Source organism: Rousettus aegyptiacus, unplaced genomic scaffold (genome assembly GCF_014176215.1).
Source record: "Rousettus aegyptiacus isolate mRouAeg1 unplaced genomic scaffold, mRouAeg1.p scaffold_m13_p_2, whole genome shotgun sequence".
Classification (NCBI taxonomy): Eukaryota; Metazoa; Chordata; class Mammalia; order Chiroptera; family Pteropodidae; genus Rousettus; species Rousettus aegyptiacus.
Window position 1 is genome coordinate 157,668,305 of NW_023416295.1, and position 13,175 is coordinate 157,681,479.

Here is a 13,175-nt window from a genome sequence, read left to right on the forward strand (position 1 = left end):
TTCTCAAGGTTAGAAGGTGATCTCTAATCGCCAAATCCAATCACATCTATTTTACAAGCCTTGGGTCAAGTGTCATCGCCTCTGGGAAATCATCTTTATTACCCTTCTGGAGTAGAGCTCAGGCAAAGCTTGGATGAATAAAACCACGTTGTCCTATCATTGTCTGCTGTCCCAAGCGGGCACTCCCTTCCACCTTTGGATGTGCACTGCTTGACAGATGGTCAGTATTCCGGAATAAATAAACTGAGGGCATGCTGGGTTACCTAGGAAAAGCCAATTATCATACATTTTCTTTGAAGTGCTTACAGTAAGAACAAACTGAAACAACAGAGGGAAAACCTGGAATGTTTCCAGGGAAATTTTTTTCTTGGTTAAAGAGTCAAGAAAGCTGCTATAATTTCAAGAAAAAAAAATTCCAGCATTGGACACTATTATTTTGTTGATTTGTCTATAACTCTTTAATAAAGGCCCATATTTTCAGATATACTTCTGGATATCAAACCTCTAAAAGAATAGCAGTAACTGAGCACATATTACCTGCATGCAGTGAGAGAAATGCCCATTGCCTGCTAGTTGTTTTAGATTTATTATGCCTGAAATCTTTGGGGGAAGAGAATGCATAACTATACCCAAAATGCACCAAAAATAATCCAGAGTGGCACACAATCTTATTTCCAACAAAAGTGCTTCTAAGAACCCAGAGCAGTGACACAAGGATGACTTCACTGGGAACACCTGAAAGCTACAGTGTCTTTGGCCATGGGAACTCCCCTGCTCCCTCCTTCACCTTCGGATTTGGCCAGACTTCCTTCCTCATAGCCGGATTTCCCCAGTGCCACTCCTTACCCACCCAGAACCCCTCCCCCAGTTTCTTCTACTCACTCTTGCCTAAGGGTCAGAAACTCAATTAGCAAAGAAGAACTGTGAGGGTGAGAGGGGAGGGACAGACTAAGAAAAAAGGCAGGCAAAGAAAATCCAGCGCATACTAAATCCCAACCACCTAGTCCTTCCTTTCTCCTTATCACTCCCAAAGCTTTATAGTCTTTCTCATACAGCGAGCCCAGCCTCCAGTTTCCTCATTCTTCTTTAGTCACCTCACCCTTTCCACAAAGGCCGCAGCCTCAGACCCAGTGAATTTGCTCCTCTGACATCCTGGTGCTCAACCCCACCCTGGCCGACCCTCCTGGCTCAGCCCAAGGAAGTGCTGAGAGGAAGAATTCACCTGGGAGGAGGAGGCTAAGACAGTAATGGTTAACTATAATTTGGGGGCTAAACTGGGAACTTTACCACCATTACCAAAACTGTTTCTTCGGGAAATACAGTCCAAGTTTCAAATTATCATGAACTTTCAGAACACAACCCCATCTGGAACTGGGGACTGCCCATTATTTTCTGATAACTTATAAACATGTTGTTATAAATTTGTAAATGTTCAGCTAGTTCATGAAACATCTACATTCTAAAAAAAGGTGACCATATGTATGGGCTGCCCCCAAGCTTGCCAAATGTCTGTTTGATCTAGAATCTGGTTGGCTATTATATGTAGACTGTTAAATTAAAAAATATGTAGACTGTATAAACTAGCCCAAAGGTATGATCCACTCTTCTCTAAGGGATGAGAAATTGTTACATTCTTCTGATTCACTCCAGCAGAAAAATCTTAAACACGGTTCGTCTGCATTTTTTCTTATCATTTTTGAACCCGAGGGTGTTTAATTTTGAATTAATTACTGCAAAGAACAGGTCTATAGTTTCAATAGCTAGACTACCAAACAATTTTGACTTGGATCCCCTCAGCTTGCCTGAAATGCATGTCCCACTTCTCATTCACCTTATTTTAGGTTGTCCAGGTGCCCTCCTCATGAAGGCTTGGATTTTTGCTTTCTCTGTCTCTTCAATGTTTTTTACAAAAGGTACAATCTCCCAGGCAAAACTGTTATTCTGGTCCTATGACTGAAGGCTTTTGATTCAGCTGGCACATTTTAGGAGTCTCAAGCCTGTTTAGAGCTCTCTGCTCCAGGCCTAAAAATAAATCTCCATGGAACATTCAAAAGCAGAGCTCACCCACTCTTCACCAGGCTGCCCTACTTGAGGACCCGTAACCTATCGAAAGCCACCCTTGGTTTACTGTGGCCTTGAGAAAGAACCCTCCTTATGGATGCCACCCAGGTGCGCTGGCTGTGTACATTACTCATTCCAATCTGGCCCCCCCCCCAAACTAAACAGTGGTGCCTCTAACTGTATAAGAAGTACAACAGATAAAGGACAAATTCTAGACATATACAGCTTGTGTTAGAGAAAATGACAAACCCTTAGGATTTAAGCATTAAGGCCAACAGGAAACTTATACACCAAGAGCCAAACCTCCAAACACTTCACCTTACCTAAGAATAGTAACATTATCATAAAGAAGCCAAATTCATTCTTCTTGTACACACAGACACACACCACTACACAAAAGCATGTTAAAAGGAGGATAATATCAACAAAATTGTTGCATGGAGGGAAGAGCAGACATGAAAATAGACAAATTTTTTTATAAGTTGGATACTTGACTCCAATTTTCCATCAAAATATTTAGGCCAAGGAAGAAGCTTATGCCTGGGTACTAACGTTCAGAGAATAGACAGCTGTCAAACAGAATAGTCAGCTATGAGAAAAGTTAGGCAAGGAGCGTAAGTCATCTTCAATGGGTCAAGGAGGAAGGGCAGAGAATATTATGAATAAAGAAAAATGCTAGAACATGTGAAATTAAAAAAATAATTTATTTTACTTGGTGCACTCCAATTTTATTAGACAATTTATTCAATTCACCCAATAATCTTTTTAGCCCCTACTATGTACCATGTATGTTAATATTTCTATGAAAGCCTCATTTTAAGACCTGAGTTTTCAGAGGCTTGAAGTTAGAGACCTAAAAAGAATATGAAGACTTCAAAAAGGGCCTATGAGCTTTGTGTTAAACACAACACCAATGCCTTAATACAGTGCCAAGGCTCCCTTTGTGACTGTGGAGAAAGAAGGCGGCAACTGAAGTAGTTGCTTCCTTTGCCTCTTTTTCATTCATTCTCTTGTACACCCGACCAACACCTACTGATCCCTATAAGCCCCTTGCTTGGCCTCATGCGGAACAAAAAGATGTGATCAGACCTCTGCATGGAGCCAAAAGCCGGATACAGAACGTCAGACCTATCAGTAAAGAACCACACCGTAAGACAGATTGAGGGAAAGGCTGTGAGGACACCACCGCATAACTGGATAAGGTCAGAATAGGAAGAAAACATTTCCCACTAGGCAACTGTACAAGCTTTACGAAGCCAGTGATTGCTGAGCCGGGCCATGAGAATGGGCATGGATGGCATCAGTATACTAAGGGCAGAAAGCGCCTACACAAAAATAAGAAAAGAGAGTAGTTAATGTGTTTCCTGTATTTTTCCTATATCCATTTGAAGTTACTACTTATACTTAGCCTTTGACAGATAAAATAACTAATCCTCGGAGTAGTAACTTGCAAATTTAGAGGTTCTACCTGGCAAGGGTATCATAGGTAAATGCACAGATTTCAATAACTTCACAGATCTCTTACACCGAGCATATACACCTCACTAAATTGGCCAATTTCCTCCCCTAGGTACTTCAATCTTGCATTACAAATACTCACATTCTGACTAAATGATAAAAGAGACTGCACCTTGGAATAATTTAACACATGCTTACCTGACCCACTCTCTCACCAAGTGATCTCCCTCGTGTGCAATTTTACCTATCGCATGGGGTTGCTGAAGGTTAATTTCAGTGATAGATGTGAAAGTGTAGTGTCTGTCTGGCACAAGAGTGTTACCTGGAATGTTGATGTGTAGGTCCAAGTTGCAGCTGACCATCTGGGGGTTCATATGGCTCTTCTACCTCATACACATTTGCATCAGAGTCCTCCACACTGCTGGAATTCTGCCATTCCACTTCTGGAGTTTTCCCTACAGCCATAATAAACGGCAGGTTCTCATACTCTGGTATTTCCTCATAATGCCGTGTATGTTCATACTCTGGTGCATAGCCACTTGTAACAGATTTGCACGGCACCTGAGATGTCGCCTCCCTGTAGAGCAGTTGGTCATCTAAAGACTCAGCTCTTGGTCCACTAGTTGCACTGGTCTGGCCCCGAGACTTCTTCCTTTTCTTCTGGGATTCCAAACTGTAGTTATCTGCAGAATAAGCTTTGATGGGTTTATTTCTCTTCTCTTCATCTACCAACAAGCCATGCCAATCATTTTCATCAATCCCTTTTCGCCCCCCTCCCGAGGGGCTGCCTGCAGTTGTATCTCCAAGTTGGCTACTCTTGAACCATAATTTATGAAAGTCATTCTTCATGAAACAGATGGACAGCTTCATGTTGAGCAACTTCTTTAAAGAGTTTTTCTTTTGAGATTCTTTGCAAGGCTTATTGCACCTTTCCATATCCACGGCAGATAGTGATTTTGCTCTAGGCTTGGTCAGGACAGTGGAAGGCTCACTACTTGAGGATATGGTGACAGACTTCAAGGATTCTGCGTTCCCTGAAAAGGGTAAAATAGGATGAGGTAATTTCCACACTGGCTTTTCTGAAGTCCGTTTAGGCATATCAAAGGAAGATGACATACCATGGTTTTGGGCACACAATTGTCGAAGGTGGTTTCTTTGCGGATCCTTCTCTGAATGTTTTTCTTCCTTTGAGGGATAAGAACTTTTCTCCAAAAGCTCCTCTGAGGCAGCCTTTTTAAGTACTCCTGCAGCAGGCAGGCTGTGTCTTTGAGGTTTTTTGGGGACAATTTTTGAAGAACTTTCCTCTTTTATTGTAGATTCTTTTTGTGTTTGAGAGGCAGACACTCCAAGGTTAGGCATGTACTTGTTGCAAGTTAATTTCACCTGCTTAGGCAGGCTCATAGATAGAGTACTGCATCTTGCAAAATTGGCCTCTTTGTCTACAGCAGGGACCATACTAGAATCATCTACTATCTTGCTGTCAGAACTCAAATTAGAGTCTGTATTTAAAGGAGGTGTTACTTTTTCAGAAGAAGATGTTTCATGACATATGGCTTTCTGTGAATCAACTAAGTTTTGTCTGTCACTGCTGGAGTCCACATTGAATTCACTTTTATTGCCTGGCTTCACTTTGCCCACCTGTTCCTGGTTATACAAAACATCTTGATAAATGACACTGATTTTATTATTTTTCAAACTATCTTCAGAAAGACAAGAAGAGTTATTATCTAAATTCTCTGGTCCTTCAGTCTTTTCACTAGAAGCATCCACGTGCTTTTGGCGTAGCAGGCGAGCAGTGCGTGCCTTCCTGGGTTTTGGAGTTGGAAATTTGGGGGTATATGGTACTAAGTGAATTTCTAAGAGGCCATGGTCTTTGACTTCTGATTTCTTACTAACACCATCTGAAGATAAAAAAGGACTTCTTTTACCATTTGCTAGAGTTTCTTGTTCAGATGAATGAAAGCAAATACTGTTTTTTTCACTGCCATCCTGACCAGTTTCAAAATTTTGAAATTCATTACTAGGAAGTTGTAGGTGGCAATGGTGATCAGGAACTTTTTCAAAGCTAGACAGAGAAGGTGACAAGTCTGCAAATTCAATTCTGCATTGTCTGTTGGAATTACAGCCATTATTCATTTCTGGGTTGTCTGTGGATCTGTGTTTCTGTGGGGGAATAAAAGGTGACGTTCGTTTTGTTAAAACATCTTTAAGCTTCTCTTCTAAGACGTTTGCCTTTAAAACGACTCCACTGTGGCTCTTAACCGTTTCACCATTAGAATCACATTTACTCCTTGTTTTTATAGCCGGAGAGGATGCATCACTTTTGCTATTTTCTAAATTTTCAGGCATTTCTAAGTGCTCTAAGACAAGATGCTTTACACAGAGATTCTCTCTATTCCCAAGCTTATGGATACACTCAGAACTGCAGGAACACATTGGTAAAATATAATCACTGCTCTGACGCCCTACGTTTTTGCAAGAAGAGTTGTTGGCATTTTCAGGTAATTCCTGTTTATGCTCTTCCAGGTTCACGAAGATTTTCCTTGATGGTGACTGCCCGATTTCACAAACAGGTGAGCCCTTTGGAACTTTTGGTTTTGGAGCTATTGCTGGTTTGGTTTTCTTTGTTGACTGTGGAATACTAGAAATCACAATATCGGGTTTGGGTGCAACAGGAGGTGGAGTTGGCTTATTATTTGCCACCAACTTTGGCTTGGGGGCCACCGGTGGCTTCTTAATCTCTAGAAAGAAAATAATAATAATTTGATGAGAAAAAAAATAACAAAGCACAAGATGATAAATGACTAAATTAGATAACTTTTAATTTTGACAATATGGTGAACTTTCATTTTACTAGGTAGATTGTGCTACATTGTATACAGTCAATATTAGTCTTGAAAATTTCTTAAATTGCCATTCCTTTCTAGTATACATAGCTTTGGGTATATTGTACATTCCTTAATAAATCCAATACAATTTTTCTTCTAACTTTGGAACAGATTACCGTCTCTGCAGACAACACTAAATGAAATAAATAATTGGTTTTTGCTTGGGGCCTGAATAGTAGGAGAAAGTACTTCATTTCATTTGCTAAGTGCTAAGAGTTGAACTTGTCTAAGTTACATGTAGAACACAACTCTTTAAGCTTTCATATGAAAGCAGTAATCTTCTACCTCAATAATACAAAGTTATATAAATGCCCTGTATCAATAATCTTGATTACTAAAACCCCAAAACAATCTTAAAGAAATACAGAAATCAGAAACTTCCCAAACTTAAAACTGAAAAGTAACTCTTCTGTATTAGTGGAGGCTCATAATAAAGTTGATATTTCTCCGTGCAAGTGTTGTCAACTGGGAATTCTCATTGTAATCCTCATGGAACTTCATTTTTAAAAATGTCACATGTCTAGGCTCTAGCCCAGGTCTAATTAGTTTCTGAAGACAGAGCCCGGACATCTGTATTTCTTTTAGGTTCCACTAGTGATTATGCCGTGTACCCTTCATTGATCACCACCATTCTAGTGCATTTAAAAGATGACAACTTCTAGTGTAGCAATTCTTCCTTGACATTACAGATAAAGTACTTAATGAGTACCTATGATACCTGCTGGACTTGTACAGACCTGCTCCTAGAAACCTTAAAAAAGCTTTACACGAAAGACCTATAAAATGAAAAGATACATACAGAGCCTTAACATCAGAGTTTTTAAAAGTTCTTTTAAGTTTTTCCACCTATACTGTCACTATCACCCAGACATACTTCCCCAAGAAGATGTGAGATAGAATGTATCTTGGAGACCACCTAAGAAGACCAAGTGCTATAGGCATTAAAAAAAAAAAAAAAAAAAAAAAAAATTGTTTGTTCCTCCAACAGGATATAATGCTTAATAAAAACTTAATTTACTGAAAAAAATAAAAACCTTTCAAAATATGTACTGAACAGTATTTAATTACTAGAATACACTGAGGCTTTGATACTTCATTTGGTGATTAATTTCTTTTCTACAAAGGAAATTAGTCACAACACTAGGGAAGATATTACATGGAACTGAGTTAAAAAAAAAAAAAAAAGTAGGGTGCTTTACTTCCTTTTACTAAACAAGGAAGAATGTCCCAACCCCTTAATATGTGTTCAATCAAGATCACATAAGAGATCCCTTGTCACTCAGTATGTTGTGATAGAAAAGATAATGAAATATTTTCAAAATAAGAAATTCCCAAAGCTTTACCATTTCAGTTATCTATCCAACAAGCATGTTATTAGTTTTGTTTTGTTTTAGGCGGAAAAAAAATTGTAAAACACTTCAAAGGCTAATGATAAAGCTTGGTATAATGAATGATCTATTAAATTCGACTCCTGATCTATTAAGTCTTACAAAAAAAATATGAATGCCCTAGGCCTCTTCCCAACCTCCCGTCTTACTAAAGATAATGAAAACTGACAGACCGTCATGTTGATTTCATTTCTGTAATAATTCTTAAAGCATCCTACCTCAGGAATTTTTTAAGGAACTTAAAAAAATCCATTTTACAAGTCGAAAAGGGTTATGGAGATTGCACAGCAAAGTGAATGTACTTAATGCTACTGAACTGTAAACTTAAAAATGGTAAAGATAATAAATTTGTCAGGTATATTTTACTGTAATTTAAAAAAAGCAAAAAGAACCCAGCTCATCAAATTTATCTTTTACTTTCTGGATCTCGCTGCTTTGTCAGAAGTTTCCAGGTCATTTAATCAATCAGTTTTTGCTTTTTTAATTGCTTTTTAATCTCTGGTCCCAATTTTGCTTTTTAAATGTGCTTTGTACATAAGTCTGCTTCCAACAGACATAAATCCCTATTCTCTTTAGTATACTAGAAATTCAATTAACTACGTATGAGCTGTGGTTGATTCCCAGCATTATGTACCTAATGTGCTCAGTGCATACTCACTGAATTAAGTAAATAAATGATGAGCTCTGCTTCACCACTGCTAGTTAACCGTGTACTGGAGGAAGCCAATAACTAATTTGGATAGCTGGCTAAGATAATTAATTGTATGCCTTGTGCAGATGTGGCTGCCTCAGTTTCCTTACTTGTGAATGAGAGAGCTGAACAGAACTCTTAATGCCTGTATGAGTATGAGATTATAACTGAGATACTTGTTTCAGGAGAATCCTATATTCTCTAGCCCCTTTGCCCTGTATGATTTTTTTTTTTAGTATAATATTTGTCTCCAGCACAAGAAGGCAAGCTCCACAGGGCAGGCACCTCCACTGCAATGTCCCCAAGGGTGAAAATAGGGCCCTGGGAATAGTCAAAGCTGTCACATACAAATATCGTTTAATATGTCTCAGTAACAGAAATTTCTTTTTTAAAAAATCAATATCCATTTTAATGCAGAATAATATTTTGAAAAGTCAGCAGGAATCAACTTCAATAGTATTACTAAGTTCTTATTAGTAGGAACAGGTGTTTGACTAAGTCATTGGTAGAGTAATATCTGAAATTGTTCATTATTATTATCATTATTTTTTCATGGCTTTATTTTGAAAGAAAAAGAACTCAAAAAATAATAAGCCATTATATTATGGCCTGCTCCAATGTCAAACTCTTGAAATAAGTACATGGTGTTTGGAAATGGATCCAACACCTTTGGATCTTTAGACTGTATCAACAGTCATACCCAAAGCTTTTTAGAGCAAAGCAGCAAATCTTTTGTTTACACAGCTGTTTGACTCCAAGGAAAAATAAGGTAAAAAAGTAAAGAACCAGAATCATTTTACTATTACAAATATACTGTCATCTGTTACACACAGATGGCTGTGGTTTACCTGCACACTTTCTTAGCTATTGGACCAGCCAAGCATAAAACATTGAGACAGTAACCCTAACAAGTTCAAAAAAATAGAAAATATACACCTATAGTCATCTCTCCTATTAAATATATTGATTAGAATAATTCTAAAATTTCTACTATGGGCCAACTCTTTTACAGATGCAGCAAAACAAAGCAAGCTCTTCTGCAGGATACATATAACTTAGATGTTTCACAACATCGCTCTCATTTCCTTAACTTAAAACAACCATCCCAAATACCACAGATTAGATTCCATATAAACATCCCCTCCCCCAATTGCAAATAATTTTCCTAAAGTTTTAATGAATTTGATTATTGTTCCAAAGAGCTTAAACAGATTGTAAGAATAATGAAAACATAACTTTATAAGAATAGGATGAAATAAAACCCAGTTGTCGTACATATTCTCCATTTAGACATGAGTAAGAATTAAAATAAATCCTAACAAATGGTTGAAAAAACATAGTTAATGCTTCTCAGCAAACCATGCTAAAAACCAACTAACTCTGCTAAACACAGGAAGTGTCCCTCTTAAAACACCACAAAAATGTCTGTGGATTTCTTTAATTGTAAAGTTGATAAAATATAAAAATAGCTTGCATTATTCTAGGGTAATTCAAATAAAAGAATCATAAATTTCCAGACTGAGCCCTAGATCAAGTTTATATATTTAAATGTCAAATTAAATGCTTCTGTATCTGTTCATTATAAACTGTTAGGACTGGAATTGAAAACTGATACATATAAGGTATGAATATTTTAAATGTGTTTGACACTCCAAGAGAAGAGAGAGCTAAAATTGGCTGGAAGAATTTAAAAATTTCCAACCACTTTAAACTTAAATAAGACTAGTTCAGTAATAAAGAAAACTTGAACAAAGGTGAAGTAAGACATTTAGAATGAAATTAATTCACTTCGAGTAAGTAGAAACCTTCCCTTTGGTAAGGAAAAGAGTTTATAAATAACATAACCTCAACAGTGGTATGATGACATCATATCTCCTATACATACATATAACATCAAAAAGGAAAGATTCACATTTTCTTCAGGAATACTTCATTCCTAGCTTTCTTATTCCTATTGGCTAATTTCTTCCCTAGGTGGCTGTAATCTGATTACCCTTAGCAATGCCACACTCCAATATATATCTAGGCTGTAGAAATAGTACAAACCAGAACATTTAGAGTGCTGTTTGATAGTTTCAAGTTGCAGAAATGTAAAACAAATGCCAAGAAAAATCAAAGAAAATTTAATCTGATAAGTGCTGATTCTAGAAGCAACTTTGAGAGATAACTTTACACTATTTTACTATAAAATTTCTAATGGAAGTTTATTTCTTTCGACGTGGACAAAACAAAGAAAAAAATCTTAATACTTAACACATTATTAAACTGTGGTTTAAAAATTAACTTGTTTTCTTACAAAGTGAATTTAGCACCACTTTATAGTAATTATTTTAAAAAGAACTGTTCCTTAAGAATGTTTAGAAACAACGTCCAGAATTGCTCAAAGTCCACTCAAAGGTAAACACAGACTTTGTCATTTGGAATGAAAGGAAAGGACTATGGGAGGCAGGCGGAAAATAAGGCTTTGTTTACACTAACCAGGTAGAAATAGAAAAAAAAATCCATAAAATCCAAAAATTAAGAGAAAATGAGCAAAAAAACTGCAATCGGCAATGCTACTACTCTCTACTTCTCAGGTAACGGAGAAAACCAGGATAGGAGTAACAATGTTTAAATCTCTTTATCTATTAAGCAATTAAGGGTCAGAGTTTCCAGTCGATACTAGATTTAAAGCGACTCAGCACAGTTGCCGAGTTAAACACTCCGGGAACACTGCCCTTTCCTAGAATAACAGATTTCTTAACATGGGAATCTAAACTATTTTCACACGCAAAGGTAAAGTCGCTCAAATTTTAGGAGAGACAAACGTACTCTTTATAGTTCGAGTTGCACCTGGTGCAAAGAGCCCCCAACACAGGTCTCCTTTTAAAGGCAGGTCCCAAGCGATAGACGACTTCCAAACAGCCTCTTTTGGCAGGAAGGGACGAGAAAATGCGGCAGCAAACGCCTTCTGCTCCGCACTTGCCAAGACCTCGGGAAAGGTAGAGGAAACACTGCTAACCCATCCCAGAGGAGAAAGTTGCTCTGGAGCCCGAGACTAGCAGCGCTTGCTACCAACTTTCCAACGGCAGCGCGAGCGCCGTCACTTACCGGCGGCAGAAGTCATGGTTTCCCCACGCAGTTCGCTTCCCTCAATCCATGCTTTCCTTACAGTCCACTGTTTCAAGAGTTTGGGCAGAAAAGAAAAGTCGCCGCAGCGCCCACATTCCGTCCGGTGGCCCCCCCGGCGCAAACCAAGCGCCGCACAAAGGATGCGGCGGGCTCCAGGGACCCCGCGGCGTTGCCGAGCGCGAGCCGCAGGCGGCGGGCGCGAGCTGGACTCACTGCGGCTCCGCCGGCGCGTGCCCGTCTCGAGCTCCTAAAAAAAGCTGTGCTCTGTGCTCCAGGCGCCCCCTGCCAGTCGCAGCCATAAAAGGCGGACAAAAGCCACAGCCTTCTCCAATCATAGGGCTCGAGCTTCATTTCGCTCCCGCCCATCCCTCACACACGTGCATCCTCTGCTCCAATAAGTGGGTCTGAAAAGGGGGCGTGAGCTGCGAGGCATGCTGGGAATTGCAGTTTTCTGGACCCGTGAGACCTGCAGAAGCCGGCGCCTGGGTCCTGCCGGTTCCCCCGCCCTCATTTCCCATCGTGCTGAGGCGGGTGGCATGGCGGAGAAGGATGACACCGGAGTTTGACGAAGAGGTGGTTTTTGAGGTAAGAGGAAAATGGCGGTGGGTGCGGATTGCCTTTGTTTAAGAGAGACGAGGGGGAAGGCGAGGAGGCAAGGCGAAGAGCCGATCCCGGGATGAAGGATCCGATGACTTTCCTGCCAGCCTCTGTTATGGAATCTCGGAGATTTCTGGGCCTAGCGTTGGCTGCAGCCTGACAGGTGTAGCCCGAGACGCCCTCTCCGCGGCAGACACCGCCTCCAGCGGGTCCAGGATTCCCAGTCAGGGCAGTGGATTAGAGCCCTGCCGTTCCTTCCCCAGGGACCGATGCTTCGCAGGGGGCTGCTCCTGGCTGGGGCGGGACCCAGTCGTGCGTTTTGGATACTCATCAATACAACTTAGCCTCCCTTTTTCGTCCTTGCTTTTTGGGTCATTATCTAGAAGTGCTGAGGTTCCTGTTCCTGATCGAGGCGTGGCCTTCGGAATGAAGGCAGCAGGTGCCAGTTTTCTAACGAGGTTTAAAATATGTGGCGGAGGGGTGGAGGGGAGGAGGGATGGACTACTGTCAGTGATACGGGCCAGGGCATCTCAGCATGTGGGTTCAATTCTTTTGTCCTTTGCTCTTGCACTAAGTGTAGCCAGTTCTTCGACTCAAGGCCTGAGTGCTTTTGTGTGGGACTATTTTAAGACGTTCTCTGCCATCTTGAATGGAAAAAAGGGTGGGGGGAGGGCGAGTGTTTTTATTGCCATTTATCTATCAGACACAGGTGAAAACTCGCCACTCCTATATAGGTGTCTTGGGTGTATGTTGTTTTACATTCACGCATCCAACTATATTTTAAGAATTTTTTAAAAAGATATGGCCCATTCCGTACAATGGGAGAGCTAGGCATTAAACAGTACAGAATGGTAAACGTTGAAATATGTTCGAACTGTCATTGGAGGATTGATTTGGAAACGGCTGTTCTTGTTAGCCTCCGAGAAGCTACGCCCAGTCAATGATATTGGAGGTGAATCTTGAACTATGAAGCTGATTAGG

At 39.9% G+C, this 13,175-nt stretch overlaps 2 protein-coding genes across 7 annotated transcripts in view; one reads left to right on the forward strand and one right to left on the reverse strand.

Moving 5' to 3' along the window:
- The window catches only part of FGD6 (FYVE, RhoGEF and PH domain containing 6), a 95,925-nt gene extending 84,103 nt beyond the window's left edge, over window positions 1-11,822 (reverse strand). Inside the window, exons 1-2 of the mRNA XM_016162752.2 lie at window positions 11,577-11,822; window positions 3,842-6,260 (exon numbers count right to left, since the gene is read on the reverse strand). Of these exons, the coding sequence (XP_016018238.2) occupies window positions 3,842-6,260; window positions 11,577-11,592 (2,435 nt within the window). The 5' untranslated portion in view covers window positions 11,593-11,822. The remainder of the gene's footprint in view (window positions 1-3,841; window positions 6,261-11,576) is intronic.
- A 232-nt stretch (window positions 11,823-12,054) lies between these two features.
- VEZT (vezatin, adherens junctions transmembrane protein) overlaps window positions 12,055-13,175 on the forward strand; it is a 56,802-nt gene continuing 55,681 nt past the window's right edge. For 5 of the 6 annotated variants that reach the window (XM_016162775.2, XM_036237230.1, XM_016162779.2 and 2 more), the window contains exon 1: window positions 12,055-12,182. In XM_016162775.2, coding sequence (XP_016018261.2) covers window positions 12,147-12,182 — 36 coding nt within the window. In that variant the 5' untranslated portion in view covers window positions 12,055-12,146. The remainder of the gene's footprint in view (window positions 12,183-13,175) is intronic. The other variant, XM_016162785.2, reaches the window with a different exon arrangement.